The sequence below is a fragment of the Pholis gunnellus genome (genome assembly GCF_910591455.1).
Source record: "Pholis gunnellus genome assembly, chromosome: 12".
NCBI classification, from domain to species: Eukaryota; Metazoa; Chordata; class Actinopteri; order Perciformes; family Pholidae; genus Pholis; species Pholis gunnellus.
Genome location: NC_136539.1, coordinates 18,755,990 through 18,773,002, shown reverse-complemented (window position 1 = coordinate 18,773,002; position 17,013 = coordinate 18,755,990). Strand labels below are relative to the sequence as shown.

The 17,013-nt window shown below is 39.2% G+C and overlaps 1 protein-coding gene across 1 annotated transcript; it reads left to right on the top strand.

The window, feature by feature from the left end:
- The first annotated feature begins 3,659 nt into the window (after window positions 1-3,659).
- fev (FEV transcription factor, ETS family member) lies at window positions 3,660-7,874 on the top strand. Its single transcript, XM_079170450.1, is given in 4 exon segments — window positions 3,660-4,032; window positions 4,035-4,100; window positions 4,810-4,881; window positions 6,080-7,874. Coding segments are annotated over 4 exon segments (807 nt in total). The 5' UTR covers window positions 3,660-3,905; the 3' UTR covers window positions 6,622-7,874.
- Window positions 7,875-17,013: the final 9,139 nt, after the last annotated feature.

The following is a 17,013-nucleotide window of genomic DNA, read 5'->3' as shown; positions in this document are numbered from 1 at the left end:
GTTACCACAGACAGTTGTTGCTTTGTATTTAATTAAAGGACATATTTAGCCTTTTAGTGAACATGGAAAGATTTGATTCAAATCTTTCTGTTAAGCCTTAAGGTGTGTAACATTGTTCTTGTCAGACTGTATTCTTATTTTGAATAAACAAGAGCACCATATCACATTTGTTTCTATTATTTGTTCTCTACTGTTGCAATCACACTTTACCAGTAAAGGGAGGAACACAAAGAAAAAGATTGGTTGGTTGGCCAACTTATCTGTCTGACAGCCAGTGCACTCAACAAACACGTGTACATTTAGGTAAAACATTTAATGTGAATCATATTTAAAAAATAGAATGAATTCAGATTCAAGTTCTCTTGATCTTGCTTGCTTTATCTGATACAGCAAAAGTACTGTGTACCAGACACAGAGTTATGATAGTATTACCGTGAATACTTCAATGGGCTGACGAAGCAATTCAGCTGAGGTCCTCTGAGAGACTAATGCTGTGCATGTAATGTCATTGATGTACCTGTTTAGCCTATCAGACCTCTGTTTTTCCCCTTAGACCAACTGTAAAGGCATGTTACGTCAAATAAACACACTTACGTTAACAAAAAAAGTTTAAAAGCCGTGCAACATGAACCACCAACTTGACTCGATCATATTCATGAAACCCATTAACTTATATTCCCAGTCCTTACACAGTATATGTTTCGCTGCTACTTACTGTTGTAGCCGGCCATGAAAAGCCCTGCATGTCCAAAACTTCAACCTGCCATTAAGTTTAGCTGAAGAATTCACCAAATTCGAAGTTAAATTGTTTTAATGACAGATTTAAAATACGCTACTTTCCCAGAGTACATTGATTGATTTATCCTAAGTGAAAACCACTATATCTAACCCCTAATGATTCCTTAATTACATCTTTACATATCACAAAGGTGGTGATGTAGATGTAGCATGTGTGAGGATTTTAAAGCTGCAACTACTGAAACCCTGAGGCCCTCAGTCTTCTAAACATTGTAAACACCATAAGAGACCATAAAGATCATTGAATTTTCACACAAAAGTAAAATACCCTTGATCATACATTTTGATGATTTACAGTATCTCCCCATACCTTTGCACACAACTAACTGTTCAAAGTTTACTAGCTTAGCATTTGTTTGCTTATAGTAATGTGGCACCATCATGTTTATTTTACGGCCACATCACGTCACAGGGATCCTGGAGTGTGTTTACCTCCACACATACGCCTCCTGTTGGTCCAGGACGTGGTATTCCGTGTCACACGCCAACAAGCATGCTCACCGTCCCACGCCCAAAAAAACAGGATCTTTTGATAAATGTGTAACCATGCACACACACCTTTCTCAAACATACATTCCTCTGCAGACAGATTAAAGCAGCTCTCACTGGGGTTTATAGAGGAGTGACACTTGAGCAGTGCAGTAAGCTGCAAACTCTGGTACTTTGGCCACACAGTTCAGAGCACCAAGGTAAGTGTGAGGCTTCACAGGGCAAGTTTGCATTGATTCTTGATGGCAGCTATAATTTCACGAGGGTGTTGGGATTGATTTCTTTGCTTGAAATGAATTACAGTTGTTTTTTTAAATTTTAAGAATGTGTTAAACAGGAGAAATTATGCTATTTAGCCTGAATGTATATCTTTGTCAAAATGTATTTACATTTATGCAAGATTACGATGCTTTCGGTTAATACATGCTTCAGTTTGACTTGTGTACTATCTGCCATCAGATCCTGACTTAATTCTTTATTTTACATACATTGTGAACTCTATATAGCCTGGATCAATAAGTAGCAACACATTGATGTGATATGTTAAAGAAACAGAACAAATGAATGCCTTTCTGATGTTTCTATGATATTTGTTTTCTTCTTTCTATCAGTGGATTTCTTGCTTTCTGCACTATTTACCATCCACTGCATCAGTACAGTCTAGCTTTCGAGGCTTGTTTTAAGTTGCCTGCGACTCATACTTGGACTCAGGCAGCTAAAGCAAGTCTGGGACGCCAGTGACACAACTACTAAGCCCAGGGCTGAGGAACTGCTGCCATGTGAAGAATGGAAAATACATCTTTTTCGTCCAGGAGAAAGGGACATGATGGAACATTTGCTAATTAATTCTCCATTGATCAGTTGCACGAGATTTCCTTCTCTTTGTCTGTGAGGAAAAACCTCGAAATCATACAGATTACAAATCATTCGTAAACTAATGAGACAGTCAAAGGCCTTCGTAGTCTGATGCAATCTGTTTTTACAAAGCCTGATTATGTGACAAGGGACTTACATGTACAAACTTGCAAGCTGTAAAAAACAACAAAATAACCTATCATACAATATACACTGCATGGCCTGCAGTACATTACCTGTGTTTACATATGGGCTTTACTGAGCTCAGTCAGGTGACACATTATAGAGCAAATCCTGAAATAGAATATGAACGATTATCACACAGTTTAAGTCAACACACAGGGCCAGATATGCAAAGAGGGATTCGAATTAATAGTTTTCTATTGGACACATGTGTTGTACTTTAATTTCAATGTATAATTTCTAGTTTATACAAATAAAAGAAAATGTTTTTGAGTTCTTCCGGCTAAAATATTTTGTACTTGACAGAATCCCTAAGTCTCTTTTGAAACTTGAAACAATGATTTCTTTCCAGGGGAGGGCTCATGAGGATTCATGTAATCTGGCACAAATGATAATGAATTGTGTTTTACATTGCTGCTGTTGCACTGATCAGCCTGCCTCTCTTCATGTCATGACACATAAAAATTGTATTTTGACAATACAAACCAGATGCCAAACCACCATGGCAGAGATGCACTTGTGTTCATGTCAATGTCTGAGTGTTAACATAATTCTCTTTTTAAATGTTTTGAAAATGGGTCTGTCGCCTTTTTCGCCTTGATTCAATCACTCTCATTGAAGGAATAGACAAGAAAGCATAGAGAGAGAATGAGTTATGCAACAAATGTCACAGAATCAAACAAAGGATGCTGCATTTACGTGGAACGCATCTTTAAACATTAATCCTTTCATTCATGGACAAACCATCATGCCAGGGTTTGTTGTCATGCTAATAAATGACATGAATTTCCTCTTTAAATGCGTACTTGTTGCTTTTAAACACCCCATTTAGTGCTTCAGGGCAGATAAATAGACTGCGGATTATAACAATATAGTCCTGGATTGATCACATTGAACACTATTAGAGAGACAAGTGTTGAAAGATTATGATTTATTAGTGAAATAAATCAATTTTTAACAATTATTCAAAGGCCATGAAACATAATTTGCACCTAAATATTTGTGAATTAATTAAAAATACCACAGTTTTAATGATAAGACTAATAACAAAGGGTGTGTACACTATATACTCAGGCATGGTAATAGAGCCCACACAGCTTCACACAGTCCACTGCCTCTGAAAAACACCAAAATTAGAAAAATAATGATAACGTCAGTGAGCATCAGAAGCCATGGTTTTAAAGTTACAACCCTCCGATTGAGGCTATATAACCTTAAACCCACAAACAGAAGGTCAGGGGGGATGAAATGTCCTTGCTTTCTCGTGTGCACTGAAGCGTGCCTTTCAAGGTAAATATTCTTTTCCCAACATGAAATAGGTCTTTGTTGTTTGCCGAGAGGTAAAGAGGCGGAAAAGTGAGGAGGATCTGAACTGGTTTCCATGTCAAACACTTCAATTCACCATAGAAACTGAGATCTTAACGCGGAAACTTTATTAAACTGTGATGGTGGATTGATAAGGGCCCAATTTCTATCGGCCTCTTTTTATTGTGGGCACCAGGCGGACTGACAGAGGTAAATTGCTCTTTTAATTAAAGCAATGCACCAGGGGAAATTGCTGTCTGAATATTGTCTCAGAGATGGGGGCCAGTGACAGTTGCCTGGAAACTTCAATCTGTCCACCCGCATTTATTCCAGATCACAGTTATGAGATAAAGTTTAATAAAAATCTTTTCCTCCGCCACCAACGAAATGAAATCCAACCCATTCTGAACCACCGAACACAATGAGACAGGACTGCGGAGGAAACCTCATGTTCAACATGTATCTCTCAGGTTCGTCATTTTGTCCAGTAAAGGATTATAGAAATAGGCGGTTATGATTCTTTAAATTCTGCCGGGTGTCGGCGTCCCGAGGCGACGATGCTCCGTCTGCAGGGCAGCGCATTGTTCAGCCTTTTCAATCTGAAAGCCCGTCTGCTCTTTTGTCGGAAATCGGAAATCCTTTTTCCTGGACGCGTTTCCTGGCTTCTCGGAGAGGAGACCGCAGGGACGACGTGATTCTTGCATTAGACTGCGACTGGTTGAGGATACAATTAGGATTTTAATCAATTTTAACCATTTGTAGAGCTTTTGCCATTTTTAACATTTCAATTCACTTTGAATCATCGCACGCACAGGTCTGGTCAGATTTACAGCGTCTTTTAACATTTTTATATAAGCTGCTATTAAATACTTTCTCACTGAAAACAGGTGAAAACTATAACCTTGTCTGGGGTTTATTTCATTTAATTAATCTTTTTCATCTGTTTTTCATCTGTTTCATTGATCCAACTTGGTCTTGCTTTAATTCATTTCTCCAAAATAGAAACAGTGAAGTTGTTGTCTTGATCCAGCAAAGCAAGATTAGAATGTAACAGTATTTTGAATGGCTTCCTGAAGAAAATGATAGACTATTAAAATCATAGATATTAATTAGATAACAGGCCTTGACAGGATGGATAGACAGTTGATGATGCTGACAATGTCTCTGTTTTGATTTCAGATCCAACAGAAAATCTGTTGAAGGAAAGCAAAGGAACATCCTGGGGTCCACTAAACACAGGAGTACAGAAAGGTAAGAGAATGAACTGCCTGGACACGTAATCAATATATTTATTATCACCATGTAGGGCACAGTTATTTAATATTAGTTGTCTTTTTATGATATAAAAGAAGTCTTCCAATAGGCTACTTTAAAACAATATCTGAAATTATCCATTATTAAATAGTAATTATAGATAAAACAATTGCAATTGTATTATTAACCATGGAAGAAAAGCCTCTGAGCCTAACTCTTGGTAACAACTTGAGAAGAATAATGAAATCAAATCCGAAGGAATTATTTTAGGAATCACTTAGGCTTACCACATTAATAGTAAAAATGCCCGACATATTATAGCACGATTTAAATTAGTTTAACGGTAAATTTCATTTAACTTGTGTTTCTGTTGGGGGATCTAATTGAATTGTGATCGATATAAAAACACATCCTACTTTCTGCATGCTCTCAGTTTGCAGCTGTTTGTTGGTCACAGATAACGATTTGTTTTCAATTACGGACGCCATTCTTCTCACCCCATAACGGGCTTTGCACCCCAACATTATTTTTAGCTCAAAATGTGTCTCATACATTTTGAATCAGGAACATAAATACGAGATAGAATAAGAATTAAAAAAACGCCAGAATCCATCTGCCGTTCGTCCACAGCTCATTGTCACTCTTTTATACTGTTACAGAGTGAAAATAGACTTACAAAATAATCAAATTATTATGAGACGTATTTGACCATTTGTATAATTTGAAAACACTAACACCTGGGAGCACCTACATTGTTTTTTTAAATTATTAGTTAATACATTCAATGTTGTTTAAAAATACACTTGGATGCATTTAAACGAAGGCTATCCAAGGAAAAAAAAGTTCGGCTCAAGATGCATTGACATTTTATAAATATGTTTAAACAAACTGTTTTAATTCAAAGAGCATTAACGTGTCTCTTAATGCATTTAATTCATTTTAGACTGCAATTTGCCTTTGAATATCACTGCGTTGTCTATTGAAATGTGCTGCCAATAGCCTATTATTATTATTATTTGATAAAAGTGATAAAAGAACAAATCTTACATTTTCCCCAAAACAGACTGTACCTTTTAGACATGTGGGTTTCATGTGGACTGACCCAATGTGTCTGGTTCTGTTTACTGATTTATGAATAAAAAATAATTGTCTAATCGTTTACATCAAATCAATGGTCATCGTCTCCCCTATACAGGCAGCGGGCAGATTCAGCTGTGGCAGTTCCTGCTGGAGCTCCTCTCTGACAGCGCCAACATGCCGTGCATCGCCTGGGAGGGCACCAACGGCGAGTTCAAGCTCATCGACCCGGACGAAGTGGCTCGGCGCTGGGGGGAGCGCAAAAGCAAACCCAACATGAACTACGATAAGCTGAGCCGGGCGCTGCGCTACTATTACGACAAAAACATCATGACCAAAGTCCACGGCAAGCGGTATGCCTACAAGTTTGATTTCCACGGCTTGGCGCAGGTGTGCCAGCCGTCCACCACAGAGCAGGCCATCTACAAGTTTCAGGGTAACTTCTCCCCGATTCCCTTCACCGGGATTTCCAAACTGAACCTCGTGGCTCCCGGGATGGGGCCGCCGGGTTTCTCCTACTGGCCCGGCTCCCCTCCGGCGGCTCTGTATCACACCCACAACCTCCAGCCGCCAGGGCCCTTTGGCACCGTGTCTCCGTCCCACATCAGCTGTGTCAACAACATCAACAGCCTGACTAGCATCAGTAACCATTACAACTGACTCTTAATTCATCTTTTAGGCAAACCGGAGAAATAGCCTACAAACACCGTAACACAGGAACGCACGAAGAGGGGTGACAGAGGCAAACATTGGATTTATTTGGTTAGAAATTTAAAAAATGTAGACATAGACACGTAACGATAGTTTCAACAGCATCCATTTAAACATGTAATTGGGGAGCTGTTGCTGCTGCTGAGACGACAGTTGCATGTAAGCAAGACGTCTAAAGACTTCTACATACACAATCTAAATAGGATTTAGCCCCTTTAACCTTTAAACCAAGACATTCTTTCACGAGCGAATTACTGAAACCATCAAGGGCCGCGTATCAAATTACGCACAGTTGAACCTTTACGCGCGGTATTTTAATACATATGGAATTTCCTAGAAAATACGAAATCCAGGAAAGGGAGCATGTGGGAGAGCGCTTTTTCGAAACGAACAATGTAGAAAATTATTCTAAAAATAAGACAATCAAATACAGACTCGGCTTTTTTATGCCTATCAGTTTTCATCCATTTGTTTCCCTTTGCTGCCTCTCCTCCTCCTTCCTTGAGTGCTGTGGTTGTTTTTACATACAGGTGGGTGTATTTGCTGCAACTTAAGAGCAAATCACCAGCTATCTTTTGACTATTGGCGCCATCTCGTGGTTGTAGAATGGCCTAATGCCAGTTGGACGTTGTGATTATTTTCTTTTACTAAGTATTACCACTTGAAAACACTCACCTGAAATATATTGTCAGTGTAATCACAGTTTGCTTGGAAATCATATTACGCATATGCCCTTATAAGAAAATTAAACTTGCAATAAGAATAAAACCAGTACAGAGGCACAAGGGTGTCATTTGTGTGAAAAAGACTCATGAGATAAATAGTGAGAGAAACTGTGAATTGATTAACTACTCTGTAAATATTGTATGCTGTTGTAGAGCCAGGCTCTTGCTGCTTTTTAGTGATTTTGAATTGAATTACATTCACTCACACAGCTTACTTACTGTAGCCAAAACAACTGAACTAATACAAAACTAATGAAGAAAATAATAACAGACTGTTTTAAATAAGTCTCTTTCTCAGTATGTGTTTTAATCATATTGATTGCCATTGCCACCAATGTGTGCCACAGTAACATCCGTGCTCACACTAAAAAAAAATATGTGCTGTGTTCTTGCTTTTTCAAGTGTTTTCACAAAATGTGTATTTTTAAATGTGTTTGTCTTCATACTCATTTGAATGGTAATAAATAAACTGATGATGATTATGATTAAAAGTGATTACAAGATTATATTAGTTGAAGCAAGCAGTTGATTTGTCACTAGAGTCAGCCACAATTATTTGCCTACAATAACAATTTTGCTCTAACAAAACAACAAAGTATATAGTTAGCTGTAAATGTGTTTCTGGCCTACATAGTTTTAGTGACTCATCTTTGTTTGCCCATTCGAAAAAACAAACAATTATCCACCTAATATTTTATACTTTTAAACTGAACGGTCTACTGACACACCGATACCAAGCAGAAGTGGCTTCATTTTGATGAAAATAATACTTATTCATATTTTCTAATCGGCATTGCTGAACAAAACAATAGGCTGACACTGGAAATAGTTCATTTGTTAGGAAAAATACAAATCAGCTGTAATGTTCTGTATTCAAATTAAATAAAATCCAAACAATTCTCATTCATTGCTCCTCGTGTATACTGAAATGTCAGCATTATTAAGTACAAATACATTTGTTTCACTTCTAAATGCCTGTAGCAACACTTCATCAATAAGATAGACAACAGAAAATAATAAAATAAATAACTTCTCATTTTCTGGGAATTTTGTTAGTCGTCAATACTTCTCATTATGTAGGATAAACTTGACTTTTTGTGGCGTAGTTTGCTGCTGTTGCTGCTGCTGATATAGCGTTGAGTGGTGACAAACGGGACAGTCGATGTCGTTGGCCACACAGGGGCGCCACAACTCTTCCAACGTCAGATCACTGATTACACAACTAGGTGATAACAGACTTGGTCTCATATCATAGAAGCAACTATACCAGATTAACCACCAACCGCACAGTGCAAGTCTACAAAGATTGAAGTATGTCTGTTCAAACAATTGAATGGACATGCAAGTTGTATGGCCATTATATTTAAAGACAAAAATAGTGCCTCTACCTATAATAGGTGTATATTTACAAAAGAGAGTCTTCACCGGAGAGCAGTCGCATACTCTGGCTGACTTAGGGGCAGGTGTGAAACAAATAAAAAGGGCACCTGCTTCATGTGGTGAGGCACCAGCACAAAGACATCTTCTAGAATGTAAGGCAGCCTAGAGAGCACTGCATCACGTTTTCTCCACTGGAAGGGTATCCAGTAGTGCCCAACATTACATTTTCTCCACTGGTAGGGCCGTCCAGAGCGATTGCATCATATCTTCTCCACTGGGAGGGCACCCTAGAGAGCCATGAGGGCACTGAATCACATTTTCTCCATTTTAAGGGCACCCATTGGTTCACAACATCACATTTTCTCCACTGGAAGGGCCCTCTAGACTCTAGAGGGCCTGCATCACGTTTTCTCTGCTGGAAGGATTCACAGAAAGAGATGGGGGGGAGTGCCCTGGATCATGTTTTCTACATTTAAAGGGAACCCATTAGAGCCCTAAATCAAGTTTTTTCCACTAAAGGGGCAGCCATTTGTGCACTGCATCACATTTTCTCCATTGTAATTAAACCCTTGAGGGCCCTGTATCGCATCTTCTCCACTGGAAGGGCACCCAGACGGCCATGCATTGCATTTTATCCACTGCAGCGTCACACATTGGGGAACTGAATTACATTTTCATCACTGGATCAGTTTACTCCACTGGAAAGGCCCCCTGGGGGATTAGGGTCAAACCAACTTTTTGTCAGGAACTCAGTGGGATTGTAGATCCCACTTTAAAGGCTTTCTTCTCACGTGGAATGAGAATTGGTTGGTCAGTTTTAATGGAGAAACAGAAACAGAAACTTTTTGTGTGCGTCCGTGTGCATTTGTGTGTGTGTGTGAGTGTTTGTGAAAGAAAGAGGGAGTGGGTCACTCATTCACAACAACAGCATTTGTGTATGTGTCCTGCATATCAACAGGAAAGACTTGGGGTCGCTATTGACAACTGAATCTCTCTCTCTCTCGTACTGTGTGTGTGTGTGAGAGAGCAAGAGAGAGAGAGAGAAGACACACATAGACAGCAACATGCAGTCGGAAGAAGAGACTACAAGTGGTCTGCAAGGACTTGGGCAATAGAAAGAGAGAAATGCAGGTGTCTATCCCGGACATGTTGTTCACCCCACAGGGATTGAGTCACTTCCACTATACATTGTAATTGTCCCTGTCTTCTCTGCCAACTCCCCTGTCACTAATCTGCTGTTTGTTGTTGCTGCTCAGCACTCATCCTCTCTCTTCTTGCGTAACAAACTAGGTGGGTGTTTTTGCTGCAAGCCACAGGATTAACAGTGTGAATGTAGAGGACTGAGGAGCGGGAAGAAAACATGAGAAGGATGAAAGGGAGAGAAGTGGAGAGTATCTTTGTAAAAAATGTTACTTAGTTGCGCTTATGTTAACAGGAAACATATGTGCTGCAGATATATTCAAAGAAGAAGATGAATGCTATTTGTGACTGAGTCTTGGTCAATTGGACATTATCCTTGTTCAGATATATTCAAGACACCGTCTGTCTGTGCGCAGACAGCTTCAAAGCTGTCCTCAGGACTTAACGTTGTCACTGACTCATCGAAACAACTTCAAGGACCACACATGTTCTAATATTCTATAAAACAAATAAGCTTTACATCACAGGTCCCTTTCCAAAGCATGCCATAATTGTGGATATATTATGAAATGATTCTACATTATTGCCATTATTTTTAATTATTGTTGTGTGGTAATGTATTTTCAAATGTGCATCTCTCTGGTTGAACATTAAACTAAGGAAAACTAAGTGGACACCACAAAAATGCAAAATGTGAATTAGTTTGTTGTTCTGCAGCATCGTAGCACTTTTGAACTTGAATTCACTTGACTTAAATTCAACCATGTGCTGAAACAAAATATGATTAAAATAAAGGTGAACAAATATATATATATATATATATATATAAATATTAATTAAGAGTGCGTAACAAGAGATTGGGATCATTAACTCTCAACGGCTCTCAACATGGCAACGCAGCTAACAGTGCTAACAGTGCCAACAGGAGAAGTGGTGGCAGAGCTGACAGTGTTTACCTGAAGGGGAACCGGAGAGTGGATGCCACACTTCACTCTAAATCTTGACAGGTATACATGGGACACATATTTAGGGAAAAAAGTCAGGTCTCTGTCATACTGCAGTGCATTATTAGGAGACAGGGTAAGGCAGTCAGTGGGCTTTGTGTGGCGATGTGTAGTGTTGCAGTCAGTGAGTCATTCTTCCAGCTGGAGAGAGCGGTAATGAAGGCTCTGCTAAATTAGAACAGCACACCTACGTGGTGTTGAAATAGACTTGTGAATAAGAAAGAGATAGAGAGAGAGACAAGGGTAAAGGTGAGAGACTCAAAGAGGCAGGGAACAGAGAGACAAGAGAGGTAAAACAGCTCAGGGGAGAACGATTTACACCAATGTCTTTTGCCCTTGTTGCAGAGACACCCACTCGTCTGAATATAGACCCAGATTCTGTGAGCGAAAAACTACAAGGTAAAACATTAAAACATAGTTTCCCTATAAAGATTTAGTATTGGATCATCATTGGTTGGATCTTCATTGATCCTAATCTTGTAAAGGATTTAAGAGTTTAAGTTCGTTGGTGTCTTTTATCCTTGTGAAAGTAATGTAAATAAAAGTCAGCACGTGGATCGATGACACCATTATGACAGTAGTGAGTGTCAAGATGACACTGAGAATCATACAACTTAAGCTTTTCTTGAGCTGATTTGGTTTACAAGACTGTAAATCCAGCTATTCCCATTTGCGAGTTAAACCCTTATCTCATAGGCTACAGACTATGAAAGCAATATTTTGGTGAAAAATTATTTATATTATATAAGTGTCTCAAATGCGGCAAATGTGAAAACTGGAGGACAGGAAATAAGCAAAAGTTTGCTTTTGAAATATGAATTTGAATAATGGTCTGGGATTGGAGCACCTCTATACTTTAGATTTGAGCTGTTGCATAAAACTAAATGGATGAATAATCATGCAGATTCATGTGGTGCGAAGTGATTCACTAGCAAATTATGATGAGAAAAATAACAATGAACACTGTGTAGGTGTGGGATAGATGAAGGAATCAGTGTACTGTCCTTATATATTGTATAACATCTTAAATATAAAAAGTGTCATAAACACAACAGGATATAGTTATATAAGATATACAGTATGCATGACAGTATATGACTCACACCACCGTTCAATAAACTGAACTATGAAGGGAATTGAGATTCTTTGGTTTTGCCAACTGAGCCTGACTTCACCAAGCTCTGCAAAGTGAAAAGCATTTGCCTCTCGCTGGAGTAATCTAGTTAAAGAGATTAGCAGCAGGGTGGTTATGTAAGAGGACAGCAGAATAGACATAATCCCTACAGGATGCTACATCAGTCCGTCTAGATTTGGTCTTTTTTCCACTTGGGTGAAGCTGACCAATATAAGGTCAGAAGGAATCCCTTTTCAAGAAACAGAAAAGTAAACTTTGGATTGTACACATACTGGTTTTAATTTAGTTATGAAACAATAAAAACTTCCAATGTCCTTGCCAATACGTCAATGTCAAAATATTCCATTACAAGCCAACATTCTGCAATCACAATTTTACAAAAGTAAGTAAAAGTACTTTAGCGCTGCTCTATATGAAAAGTAAAGCAGAAGTACAACAAAACTGTACTTACTGTAGGGTTTGGCGGCACCTAGCGGCGAGTTTGCAGATTGCAACCAACTGAAACTTCTCCCACGTGCCAAGTTGTAGGTGGCCGACACAAATACACCAACGGCCCGATGTAGAGCCAGTGTTTGGTTTGTCCATGCTGCTCTTCTGTAGAAACAGGGCCAATCCGTAGAAATACACGGCTCATTCTAAGGTAATCGAAAGTCAATGATTTTAATTCTCAGGTAATTGCACACTAATGAAAACATATTTATTAAAATGAAATTCCATTTATGTCAATTAACCCCCCTAAAGGCTATACACTGTACCTTTAAGAACAGTATTTGTACTTATATGCCCTCCACCACAGTCTTTCATTTGCTGTCCTGGCAACAGGAGATGCCTTTTAACATAGCTTTGTTTTACATCACGTTGCAACCTTTTAAATCAAGACCCCGTCAAAATACTAGTTCAGTGTGTGACTTTTCTGTATTATGTTCTAGAAAAACAAATACAGACTTTAAGGAATTAAGTAATTAAATACAACTGCAGCCTACACATACACTGAGTGTGAAAATGATTGATGAATGAATGATGAAAAAATGTGATTATGATGTTTAAATGGAAATGCAAGTGTGACGTCGGTAATGCAGGGGATGAACTGTGGTGATGCTCTTCTCTTTCATTACTGATGAGAAGGTAAACTGGACAAATCCAGAAGAGTGGGAAACAGAGCAGCACCAAGGCAGAGGTTACTCAGAAAAGAGTGACTGGATGTGGAGGAGTCAGAGGCACGGCTGCGCCGACAGACGCTCGCTGGCACTGTGTGGATGTCTTCTATTGATATCCACAGTGTGTATGTGCTGTGCAGTGGTTCAGCCCACTCACAGGCCCACACAGCTCATTTTGTCCAGCTCTCATTCACTTACCTACCCGTTACTATAGAGACACAGTGGAGAAGAATGCAAAAGGCAGGCTGGCAGACAGATATGCAAGAGACCTGGGCTGAATCTTAATAATAAAGAGAAGGCTCACAACATTGCCCTGGGAGGCTGTTACATAACGCTGCTGCAGGATTCTGCCACAAACCTGAAAATACTTGTGGAAAAGAGAAAACAAAGCAAAACTATTGCAAGAGCACTTCTTTTGACCATCACAATGTGTTGTTTTCCACCGATTCCCTTTTGACCTCACAGATCATCTCGGGGAATGGTTTACTCTTTAGTTTACATGTAGTTGAAACTAACTGGATTTCATGCAACAATGGTGTTTAAAAAAACACATGGCAGTGATTAAAGTATTATAAGTCAACATACTGGAACACAGTATGAATAGCAACACATGTTCTAAATGAATTAACATACAATTTGCAGATGAAATAGATTACTCAACAACACTTACTGTGGCTGGCTTTCAACTCTGCAATTGTCATTTTGAATAGTTTTGATGTTACAATGTGGCTCTCTGTCTGACATTAGATGGAAATAAATGAATGAAATAGAAACGTCTCTTTCTCTGTCCTCTCTATCCATCATCGTGTTCTGATTTAGCTTCGTTTTTGTTCCACTTTATTTCCCCTCTCTCCACCTCTCAATATTTTCCTCCTGTTCCATTGCTGTCATGATTTTCGGTGTTATTTTCTGACTGCCTTTCTTCACTTTTGCTCTGTAAATAGATACTGTATGTCCCTATAAGACTGACACAGATAGAGAGAGAGAGAGAGAGAGAGAGAGAGTCACAGACGGTTCTGAGACTGCAGCAGATTCTAACCAATCACATGAAAGAACCCTCCAACCCACGTGGCTTATTCATAAAAAACAGGAAAAAACCCTCATCAATTCAGCTCCATTCTCTCATACAGCACATCATCGATGTATCCGTGCTCTAAACTGAGGAAGCTTCTGAAACGTAATACAATGTTAGATTTTAATGAAATCCTTCCTCAATTTAGCATATTCCTTAAACATTCGTATTGATAATGCATCATAGTGTGATACCAGTTTTTATTGATGCATGCAGATTCCTCCAAACACATTTTTACAATCGACTTTCTCACTGTTGGTTTCCTGTGTTCCCATTTCAGTCTGTGGCCCCGTTTACAATACCCAGGACACACTGACAGGATACCAGAAATATCCTTCATGTGTCAGCTTACTTCCCTGTGCGCCAATCAGGTAAATCAACTGTAATGCATTCTGGGATGAAATGAAACTGTTCTGCCATTTGCTTGTACACCCATATACCTGTTCGGGTATAAAACCTCCCAAAAATGTTATCTTTGAGACAGTATATCTAAAAAAAAATAAACCTTTCCATATACGAATACCTCTGTCTTTTGAGTTTTTGTTTCATGGCAACCACTGGACTCTCATGAGCTTCATAGTATCATCCCAGTAAGCGTATTCGTCATGGACTTATTTCTATTCCATAACCATGTCTCAAGGGTTCCCTGCAAATCAACGGATTAGTGGGAGGAGTGAGTGGAAAATAGGATGTCCGAGTTAATTACAACGTCAGCAAACTGCAAGATTTGTGCAAACATGGGCCATAAGTAGTGCGCTCACATGTTGCAGCAAGATATATATGTTAGTGCACACACACACATACACATTAGGATGAAGTTTTAAATCAACAAAACAATGAGAGAGCGAGACAACAGATCCTACAGAAGTATGGATTTATTTCATTATTGTCACCATAAACAATTACTGTATTGACCTTGTATTAACATGTAGAGAGAGTGACTGAAACTGTGGTGCAACCACAGACAACAAGCACATCTAAATATCACTTTTCATAGCTGACACAAAAAAAGACCGTACAAAAGATCTAATTCACAGATAATCTTCGCAGAGCGAAACTTGGTGACGTTAACTGCAAAATGAATGGAAAACACTTCAGTGCTTGACAGGAAACACTGGTACACGACCATTATGTTATACCACTGTGCAAAACATCAAATATTTGTCCAAAGCTGTGCAAAATAGCAGCATTATATTCCACTTTCCAAGCAATGGACTCACAACACAACATCACAATGATCACTTAGAAGCATAATACTGAATAATTACTGTGAAGGTTGCCCTATAAGCTTGGTTTCAGAGTTGGAGTCAAATCACGTTTAGCTTACAGAAACTTGCAATAATGTGTGCAAATGAGAGTCACTTCATAATGAGGCCTTCACATTCAATATTTACATCACGAGGAAACATCCTCCCTGAATTGACTGCACTGAATGTGAATTGAACCCAGCAAACAGGCTCACAACACATTTACAGAGCAGGGCAGAAATACCATTTGACCATTAAGCTCTTTGTTTTTTTTTGTTGTCACGCTTGAACTACATCATATACAGCCACCTTCAAAAACAGGCAGATACAAATTAAATACAGTTTACATCTGAAATATGGGATATGTACATGTAAACCACAAAGATTCAGGTATTTGATAGTTGGCACATGTGAGATTTTAAAACAATCTCTTGAAAAACTGTACATTCCATTCAGTCTCCAGTTACGTTGGCCTCTGTATCGGAAAACAATACACAACAGGGGCCGTAGGTCGATAATCTTGCTGTAAAGCCATCTATGAGCCCAGTTTATTGCAGCTTATCACATCCCAGGTGGGAGATACATTTCTGCCCCCGACCCTCATGATCAACTTGAACCAACGGCCAATTGAGCGGTACACATATATTGTTTGTCGTCGAAAACAAGCTATTTCAATTCAGTGCGAGGTGGTTTATATGAAGAAATTGGTGGTTTTGATCACAGAAGCTGAAAACTGTTACATTCTAAATATGTATGAAGATACACATGAGGCTTTTTTAGCAGTAAATCCTCTGTTACCCGTAGAGGAATATCTACTAGTGTGTTTTGTCCCCTTAAAGTAACATCATCTGCTGCAACAGCTTACCTATCAGCTGGTACAGAATCTAAAAAAGCACAATATGCTGTTTATACCTGTACTTACAAGGCTTAGGCTTATGTGCTGAAAGTTTATTGGGCTCACTCTGGTCCCTCTTAGAAGCCACCCTTGGCTCTGTTGCGGCGAGGTGACTCATAATAGCGAGGGAGCGGAGGATAAACGGCCGCACAGGTCAGCACCTCGGACAGCTCCACCTCTCGACTTCTCTCTCACACACATACACACACACACATCTATTCTGGTCCTGCCTAGAAGCTCACCTCACTGCGACATCCACTCGCCAAGAAAGTAGGCTAATCATGAATGAAACGGGGAGTTGAGTGTCACGTATGTGATCTGTATCACGAAGTCAATCCGTGCGTCACTCAAACGGGACAAGACAAAAGAGGACAATATTACCATTGGCATGCATGTATGAGGTCTCCTACACTGTAGCCTAAACACCACACTGAGGTTGTGTAACATCATTAGAGAGAGATATTCAGCCCAGACGTGAGAACCCTTCAACGTTGGCCTTTTACATTCAAAACCACCGCTGTGTGATTTTGCAAAAACATTCACCTTTTTTAAAAAAAAAAACCTCCACCGGTCTTGTTTGGTTTTG